The following is a 9,938-nucleotide window of genomic DNA, read 5'->3' on the forward strand; positions in this document are numbered from 1 at the left end:
TTCTACAGCCCTGCTGAGCTAAGTATTTAGTACATAGTAAGCTCAGCAAACATAGCAGTATCTACAGCTATTATTATTAGTAGTAGGAGTAGTAGTATTACATTTATATTGGGTACAGGCTTTTATTTTGAAACGCTGAAGCATTGTTTCCGCATTTACGCTGCTCTGGGTTTATGGGTGAAGCCGGTTTAATGAACAGCTGATTTGAATTATTCACGGAACATCTTTCAATTCTATGCGATATTGCAGTGCTTTTTGCAGCGTGACAGGACGGAGATATGAATGTTAAAGTCACGGAGTGAATGATGGCGTCAGGATGGCGGCAGCCTCGATCAGTTAAAGCTGCTTTACTCTTTAACACCATCATCATCTTCATCTTCATCAGCACCGGCGCACAGACGCACACCTGTGACCATAAAGTGCCCCTGCCCACAGAGGTCAGTCCTTCTTATTTGTTATTCTTTCTTCTGGTTCTCAAATACGACATTTAAGATTGTGCCTTCTTTATATCATGCCATGCTGTGCTTTATATCTTAAAAATGAATAATAACTGAGGCTGACAATCTGCTAACGTCTCCTTTATGTTCCACAGAAGAAAGAAAGTGACTTTAAGGTGAATAAATGAAGGCAGAATTTTCCATTTTGGTAAAACTATCGCTTTAAAAGGCGTTTATTTGGATGATGTTGCATTAAAGGGACAGTTAACCATAAAATGAAAAATATCTCATCATTTGCTCGCCTTAAAATCTGTATAACGTTCTTCTGTAGTACATAAAGAAATTATATATAGCAGTCCGAGCTTTTTTTTTTTCTGTTCAATGTAAATCATCCTTCACTGCTCAAATAATCTATGAAATATATTGTTTTAGAATATTATTTTACGAGTACTTATAATAATGTCTGCTGTTTGCCATTCTAGGTCATACATAAAGTGTTTTTGAAGCTAGATAGATTGACCAAAAGAAGCACTGACCAGCAGTTAAAGATCCAAATAGAGTACGACTCCAGCTTGGATGGGTTAGTTAAACGTTTGTATTTGATTAAATACAGTAATGCCACATTGTCATTGTCATACATTGACTTAATATCTTTACTGCTCACACAGGTTAGATGAAGCCAAAAGCAGCCTTGTGAAGGTATTTTGATTTCTGTGGTCAAGGGTTTATCAATATGTAAAGCTAAATGTTATTTGTTAAATCTTGTAAATGGCCTTTCACCTCTAAATATGATTGATCTTTTCAATTCTGCTTTGTTTCAAGGACAAGCTCCTTCCACAGGCTATTGATTATCTTCAGAAGGCCTTCAGGGTTCGTAGGCAGTCGGGTCCAATATTACTGAGCAGGTAATTCTCTTCTCAGCTAGTATTGTCTGACAGCAAATCCTCTTAAAATTGCACTCAGCCATGTCCTTCTGGAAGCTTGGTGGATATTTAATCTCATTAGTTTCTTTTTTGTAATCCCAATATTTTTTTTCTTAATGATTAGACAATGCGCAACCAATCAGTACCTTAGGAAAAGAGATGATCCACATCGCTACTGTCAGGGACCGTGTGCAGACATCACCAAGTGTGGCCCAGTTGTTGTCCCTGAACAACATTTGCAGGTATTTTTGGCCCCCTCAAATTTTTGGGCCAAAAATATTTCCTTCCTTATTTTGTTTATTCCTTTTTTTTGAAATATATTTGCTGCGTATAAACCATACAGATTAAAAAAAAAAAAAAACATCAAGACATAGTGATTTTGTTCACCATTTTTTCGTTTTGGTAGCTTAATATGAGCAATATTCCACATATCTATTTCATACCGGTGTGAATTACTCAACCAAGCCTATTTATTTCACCCTTTGGTGCTTGGCAAATGTTAATTTGGTATTCACTTGATTTGACCCTAAATTACATATAATGAGCACTGTATGAAAATTAAGTTGTCTGTTGATGTTTATATATTCAATTCGGTGTTTGAAATATTGTTTTAAAAATTATCTGCGTAAATATACAGAAGCACCATTCCTACTTAAAGATCCATTTTATGGATAAAATTAATTCTAATATTTCTAATACTGACAAATACCAATATATTGCAGGTAAATATATGAGAATTTTTGATTCATAGAATGAGGTCTCCTTTAGCAATGCAGGGTTTGCAGTGAGTCTGGCAAGTCCTGCGGCCCCGCTGGTTCTCCTGATGGTGAGGGGGTGGTGAGGGCTGATTTTGTGTTGTACGTGAGTGCGATGACCACAGAGCGCTGTGGACAAGAAAACATCGTAGCCTATGCAGCGTACTGCCAGCTGGAGTCTGAACTGGACAGGTAATTGAAATGGGAATGTAGGTGATTTTAATTTGCTTTTGAGTATACTGTGGAAATAGTCCAGTGTGTTGCTGACAGTAACGGCACGATTTCTTAATGTAGGCCCATCGCTGGATATGCCAATCTGTGTCCCAATATGATCTCTACTCAACCTCAGGAGTTTGAAGGGATGCTGTCCACAGTCAAACACGAGATCATACATGCCCTGGTAACAACATTAAACTCCGCACATCCTCATGTAGAGAGCTTGATATTTTATCATTATTGTTCAATTATGTGTTCTATATGTTTTAAGGGTTTTTCTGCAGGACTCTTTGCATTTTACCATGATGATGATGGGAAACCTTTGACACCACGTTCTGCAAGTGGTCTACCTGCATACAATGAAAGGTGATGGTTATATTTTTATTTTTATTACTGTTTTTGAAATACAATTTAAAAATATTTAAATAATATTAAAATCTTTTATTGTAACATTATGATAATTATATTGCATAAGGTAATACCCCCTGATATATGTATATAATGGACCTTCATTGTTAAACTATATATATATAGCACTATGTTTATTTCTTTTTATCTCTCTCTCTCTCTCTCTCAGTTTAGGGTTATATCAATGGAGTGATAAAGTCATCAAAAGAGCAACTCGGCTGTGGGACATCCGTGGAGGCCACATGGTCAGACACACGGTCCATCTTCTGGCCACCCCACGTGTAGTTGTAAGTATTTCTTTCCTTTTAAAGGAACAGCATCTAAATAGTCGAATTGAGCTACATGAATTGTTGTGATGTTTTATCAGGAGGAAACCAGGAGACATTTTAACTGCCCCATTCTAGAGGGCATGGAACTGGAGAACCAGGGAGGTGCTGGCACCGAGTTCAACCACTGGGAAAAACGTCTGTTAGAGGTACTGAAACCAAATCTTCCCTGGTGGTGTTCATGAACACTTAACTACGTCAGTGTCCGTACTATCAAAGTACTGCTTTTTTTATTTAATTCAGCACGTTTTATTTTAACAGAATGAGGCAATGACTGGATCTCATACACAGAACAGAGTGTTTTCCAGAATGACTTTGGCCATAATGGAGGATACAGGGTAAGAGAAGTATTGTTGCTCATGGCTAATGCAGTTTATTCACTTACGGAGGTGTAAACTTTTACATTTACAGGTTTAGTTCCCCCCAAAAATGTATATTCTGTCATCATTTACTCACCCTCATGTTGTTTCAAACGGTACGCTTTGTGCAATACAAAAGAGGATATTTTGAAGAATGTTGGTAAACAAACAATTTCGGTTCCCATTCACTGCCCACAGTATGGACAAAAATACTATGGAAGTCAATGGGACTTAAAACTGTTTCAGCATTCTTGAATTACTGAAATATATGAACTTTTCCATGACATTCTAATTTATTGAGATGCACCTGTGTATATATATGTATATAATGAGGCTGAGTAAATGTTGACAGGATTTGCAGTTTTCAGTGGACTACCTACCCCTTTAAGTGTAATTTAAGTACTAGAATGCTAAGACTGTCATATGATTGACTCCTCGCTGTGCTATTTTCTGTTTTAAGGTGGTACAGAGCCAATTATAGTATGGCGGAGAACTTGGAGTGGGGAAGAGGTTTGGGTTGCGACTTTGTAATGAAAAGCTGTAAATTCTGGATAGACCAACATCGCCATACGTAAGCTTTGATACATGAGATATGTAATAAAACTTTGTGTACACTTGCGAAGTGTTGTTGTTGTATTAAGTGGACAATGTACTTTTATTTGTTTTGGCAGATGCTTTTATCAAAATGCCATACAATTGCATAAACTATACATTTCATAAGTTCATGCGTTCCCTAGGAACACAAACTCTTGTTGCTAGTGGTACAGAAACAAATTAGATTGTTTGTTATACATTTGTATCAGTTCTTTATTTCAGATTGATTCCAGTGTCTTATTGTATCTTTTCCAGAGATACTGGAGTTTCATAGTCTTAAATATATGCAAAACATATTGGTTAAGATTTGAGTCATTGATTGGACATCTGTCCCTAATGTTTTTGAAACAGGAGGCCAACACTGAGCCCGTACTGTGATTCTGTGAGGAGCGCACCTCTACAGCTCACCTGCAGGCAGGACCAGCTGGCAGTGGCCGTGTGCAACCTGCAGAAGTTTCCTTATGCGCTTCCTGCAGAGTATCAGGTGACGTGACATGTGGCCCATACTAGGAATTAGTGCTCTGCATTTATCCCATCCGAAGTGCGCGCACACAAAGTAGTGAACACACACACCATGAACACACACCCGGAGCAGTGGGCAGCCATTTATGCTGCGGCGCCCGGGGAGCAGTTGGGGGTTCGGTGCCTTGCTGAAGGTGGAAGAGAGCGCTGTACATTCACTTCCCCCACCTACAATTCCTGCTGGACCTGAGACTCGAACTCGCAACCTTTGGGTTACAAGTCCAACTCCCTAACCATTAGGCCACGACTTCCCCTTTGAAACACAGTATTGTGAAAATCAGTATACAAATAAAATTGACTGGTTGTTTACAGATAAATACAAGATGACTGCCTTTATAGAAGGTTGATTTGAATGTAAAAACCCCTCTCCATCCTCCAGTATTTTGACCATATCCCTGGTGTCCCTGAGGAAGATTTGCCAGCATACGGAGGGGCCGTAGAGATCGCAGACTACTGTCCTTTTAGCCAAGAGTTTAGTTGGCATGTGGGTGGGGAATACCAGAGCAGCTCTTACTGCAGGATACAGGAGAACCAGCCAGGTGAGATGCCATTCACTCACATTCACTCACATCCTTTCTTCATTTAGAAGTAGAAGGTCTCATTTGCTTATTCCTTCTTGTGTTGTTCAGTATTTTTTTGCATGTAGTTGAGACTATTGGGGTTTTGCTTTTTTAGCCACATGGAGAAACTATGGAGCGGAACAGTATGGCCCGGGGTCAGTGTGCCTGTACCAGAAGTCACCATTTGTAATGGAGCAGTGCACCAAAAGAATGACCTACCCAGACTGGGGCAGTGGTTGCTATAAGGTAATAATGTAATGGTAGATCTCATGAGAGATGGGACAGTCGCTGCAGAATTGTGTCTATATATCAAATGTTTTGGGTCATAAAGATTTTTTAAAATGTTTTTGAAAGAGGTCTAAAAGTAAAAACAGTATTATTGTGACATAATATTACAATTCAAAATAACTGCCAAAAAATAAACGGTTATAAAAGCACAATATTTTGTAACATTATGTCTTTACTGACACCTTTGTACACCGTCGCCTCTGGCTTGCTTAGTTGGGGACACTTCATTTTCAGCAATATCGTTGACTTGATTGCAAATGATTGCAAAGATACTATTTAAACTGAACTGAGCTGGATGATGACATCACTGAATTGAATGATGAACTGTCTTTAACTGAAAAATGAGTGTTTACGATTGTCATTTTGCATTATTGACACACTATTTTCTTAATTAATGCTGTTCAGTTGCTTTGACACAATCTGTATTGTTAAAAGCGCTATATAAATAAAGGTGACTTGACTTGACCTTTGATAATTTCTCTTAATGATAGTGTAAATGTAAGTAAAATTATTGTAAATAATAAAACTTTTTTTTTTTTTCAACTGGGGCATTATGTACCACCACAACATAGGGAAAATTATGCTTTGTGTACTGAAACTGTGATTTGTGTTGCAGGTGTCTTGCACAGCCCAAGGGTTGTTGGTCTGGGTGCAGAATGAGTCCTATCCATGTGTTCGTACTGGTCAGGTGATCAACGTGAGCATACGAATGAATGGATGGGTCTACAGTGGACAACTCATCTGCCCAACCTGCTCTGACTTCTGCAGCGTCTGCCCCCTCCCTCATGAGATCTCCCCTCAAAACACCACCAAGAGTGCCCGTTTAGGTAAATTACTGTCTAACACTCATCACATCACCATGTTTATGGCTGTAAGACTATACCATGAGTGGTTGCTTATTGGTGTCATTTTTTATATATACTGTATTTATACATATAAAAGTTTTATTTTTAGTATTGATAATGCATATCAAATATGTATGGATAATGTAGTAAATGAGTAAACATTGATAAGTAAATATTCATATTAAATAAAGATTTATGTTTTTTGTAAGGCAAGTTTATTTATATTGTACATTTCTGACACAATGGTAATTCAAAGTTTTTATAAAAATCATAAAACAATCCTACAAGATGCATAAAAATTATATTAAACATATTAAATGTAAAATATACAAATTTAATTTTAAAAATGGATTACAAATATTAGGCTACTGTTTAAAAAGCAAAAAAAAAAGTTACTGAAGCCACCAATTTTGCCTGTCTGAAATAAAATGATTATGATGATTATTTATAAACCTCAATTGTATGAAATGTTGCAAGAACAAAAAGTTTTCCAAATATATAAGGTAAACCAGGTGCATACTTTAACAAGGTTCAAACAATGCAAAATATGTTTGTTTGCCAAAAAAGGCTAATTTCTTTCATATTAAAATCATCATTTTCTTTTCTCAGATCCTTGTTCCAGGTCCTCTTGTTTGGTGGTGAACTTATGGCAGCTCCTGTTAACTCTTACTCCACTGCTGATCGGCTTCCTCCTTTGTGGCAGGGACTGAATTTGTTCCCAGTTTATTGGGTGAATATGGATGCCTTGATATGCTACAGGCTTCCTTTGAGGTTTAGCTGCTGTGGAGAGCAAAATGGCGATTAGTGTAGTCTGTGATCTGATAACTGTTCTCTCTGTGGAGGTGTGGACTGTAGGTGGGATTGAAAAGCCATTGATTGCACTCCTCCTTGCCTGGCTGTCAGGTGCCAGCGAGCTGTTGATCCAATGTGAAGCCATAGTCATGCAAGTTACGGTTGTGCAGGTGCTAATTAATATTCTCTTTGTGTCTCTGATGGACCTGTAGCATTTTGGGTCATGAAATAGGCATCTGTTTGAGAATGTCAGGAGATATTCTCTCTGGTCTTCTGCTCATGGTGCTTCTCTGTTGTTTCGTAAAATTACTTGCTGGCAATGTTTTGATCAGCGTATATCAGGTCATGTGACTGATGATGCTTGTGATTTTGCATGGAGAAGTGCAGGTGAGATCTCTGTTAAGGTTCGTGCAAGTGCTGATTTAAAAACTTTTTTTTTTGATAATTTATAGAAATTTGAATGTTGCTGTTGTACAAGATGGATACTTCAGAAAGGGTTTAAACGTGTTTTAATTTATTAATACACAGTTGGGTCCAGAAGTCTGAGATTACATTAAAAATCTGGGATTTCTTTTTAAATTTATAGGTAAATAGAACATTTTTGGATTTTGAGATATTTCAAAAAAAGGAAAGATATAATGTAAATGAAGAAAAAATGTTCTAGGTCACTAAAAGTTGATATTGATCATGGGTTTCTTTATACTGACAGTCAGATGTTCTTACTTCCGTTGAAGCTCAAGATGCTCTTTGTATCATTCTCAAATCATGCTGGAGAACATAAGTTTACACATTCTCAAGTTCACGAGCAGCTCGAGTCAGTACTATTTTAGTATCATTAAGATACCATTGTAGTTTTATATTTTGAATTAGTTTTTATTTTAATATTTAATTTTAGTTTGTCTTTTTGCTGTGATTTTTGTGCTTTTTATTTACTTTAATTTTTCTCATTTTATTTCAGTATTAGTTGCCATGTCCACACATAAATGGGTATTTTTATAAGTTTTTCCTTCTTTCGTTTAAAAAAAAAAAACTCCGTCCACATGAAAGCGCAAACGCATGCTATGAATCACTGTCAAGAGCATGCCAAACCATCCAACAGGTGGCGATATAATCTCAACCGTAAAGCCATGTTGGCCAATCAGAAGCCTGAAAAAGTCTCCAGTAGGCGGAGATAACAGCGCAGGCGCCAACGTCACAAGCCAAAAACTCCGGTTTCGCTGTCTACAGTGTTTTTTAGACTCTACACGATAACACTGCAAGAACCGGAGTTTTTGAAAATCTTCACCTTGGCAGGCGTTTTCAAACGCCTACGCTACTTAACTGAAAAGTATTTTTCTATTAATTTGATTTCAAGTAACAATGTTTTTTTTTTTTTCATGGTTTTAGTTAACTATAATAACCCTGGCTCGACAACGGATGACAAACCAAATACGAAGAAATTTTAAAATGTATTTTCATTTTTAATTGAACTGCTCACTCAAATTATGTTGATATTGTATAATTACTAAGACATTTTGTACTAAATTAAATACTGTAAAATACTGCATTTTCATTAGTGGGCTCGGACATTTGGACCTCGTTGTACATGTGAGATTTAGTTTTATTGCATTTAGTTTTTTGACATACTGTCATTCTGATTCTGTTTACCTTGAAATGTTTTGCCAGATTTTGGTCCTAAAGGGCTGTCCTACCAAGGCTGCAGATCTTTATAGACTTGATTGTCTTATATCAATCAACTCACTAAAAACCCTTGAGAAAAGTGCTTTTTATAGACCTTTATGAGATCAGATGACATTATCGTGTTGATTAGTATCTTTTTTTTTTTTCTTTTTTTTTATAATGCTAATATAACATCTGTCATGGTGTCAATTCACTACAGTAGCAAGGTGCCATTAGTAGGGCTCTTTTATCTGACATTTTTATTTTTTAAACAGAATATCTAGCACAGATATCCCATTAAACAACTTTTGCAGGTGTTGCAAAAAAGCAGGTGTTGATTATTGTCCTACTGTAATCACATTGTAACTTGCTTTGTTAATGCATTCAAAATGTAGCCATTATTTAAAAAATGAAATTGGGGACAAATACTGAGGAGTTGCACTGTATATGTGATAGTTTAGAGACTAGATTGTTACTGGTGTTAGAGAACTAGTGAAGGTGTCTTATGTAATTATCTGGTATTTTACTTGTTCTTTCTTATCTTATAATATTGAATGAGGAACTTTTGTGGATGCTGCTCTGAATCCATGTATTTAGTTACAAAATGACATAAGATTTGAACCCTTTGCCATTCATAACTTTTTAGTATTATAATATTTGACTTCTTTTTGTTAGGTAATACAATGCTTTCATTTTAGGACACAGTATTAGTTGCTGAGAGACAAACATGGCAGCTTTGAATACAACATTAATTTAGAGCCTTTGCATATGGAATGTTGTGTAAATATGTTTCTATTGTAGTACTGATTGCTGATGTGTTAAGAATTTTATTTTGCGTTTTAAGCGTATTGTTTGATGACGAGATTAATTGGGTGAAATATGGAGCAAATGAGATTCTAGATTTCATAGTGAAACTTTAAAGTATGGTGTTATTATGGTATGAATTAATATTTACTGTATGTATGTAGAGTTGGAGTTTATATTCCGAAATGTTGGACTGAATGAGTCTTACAGTTTTAGTGGCTCTTTATAATGTCACTGAAGGAGTTTTGTACTCTCAATCAAACCTCAACTGAAATGCCTTTCCTTTCATGGTATTCACTCAAGGACAGTATGAGCATATAGTTTTAACAGTATGTCTGAACATAAGTTTTTAGATTGAAAGCAAACTTTTATGTCTTGCTCATATAGGAGACCCTTTTCTTGAAAATTGTAATCATCACTGCGAGCATTGACACTTTGTAGCATTGGAAC

At 36.4% G+C, this 9,938-nt stretch overlaps 1 protein-coding gene across 1 annotated transcript; it reads left to right on the forward strand.

Annotated features, from left to right (window-relative positions):
• Positions 1–160: 160 nt before the first annotated feature.
• Positions 161–7,592, forward strand: LOC107555912 (leishmanolysin-like peptidase). The gene is made up of 17 exons (XM_016238853.1): positions 161–437; positions 920–1,017; positions 1,106–1,136; positions 1,260–1,342; positions 1,485–1,602; positions 2,129–2,307; positions 2,410–2,515; positions 2,603–2,697; positions 2,909–3,026; positions 3,107–3,214; positions 3,327–3,403; positions 3,885–3,995; positions 4,370–4,502; positions 4,920–5,079; positions 5,216–5,346; positions 6,005–6,215; positions 6,843–7,592. The coding sequence occupies exons 1-17, from the start codon at positions 303–305 to the stop codon at positions 6,941–6,943; spliced, it is 1,995 nt and encodes a 664-aa protein (XP_016094339.1). The 5' UTR covers positions 161–302; the 3' UTR covers positions 6,944–7,592.
• Positions 7,593–9,938: the final 2,346 nt, after the last annotated feature.

Source organism: Sinocyclocheilus grahami, unplaced genomic scaffold, assembly GCF_001515645.1.
Source record: "Sinocyclocheilus grahami isolate Dianchi unplaced genomic scaffold, SAMN03320097.WGS_v1.1 scaffold549.1, whole genome shotgun sequence".
Classification (NCBI taxonomy): Eukaryota; Metazoa; Chordata; class Actinopteri; order Cypriniformes; family Cyprinidae; genus Sinocyclocheilus; species Sinocyclocheilus grahami.

Coding starts and splice junctions, on each gene's coding strand:
- LOC107555912 (XM_016238853.1), top strand. CDS start 303: ATGATGGCGTCAGGATGGCGGCAGCCTCGATCAGTTAAAGCTGCTTTA. Junction 1,343..1,484: donor GGTCCAATATTACTGAGCAG/GTAATTCTCTTC, acceptor CTTAATGATTAG/ACAATGCGCAACCAATCAGT. Junction 2,308..2,409: donor CTGGAGTCTGAACTGGACAG/GTAATTGAAATG, acceptor TTCTTAATGTAG/GCCCATCGCTGGATATGCCA.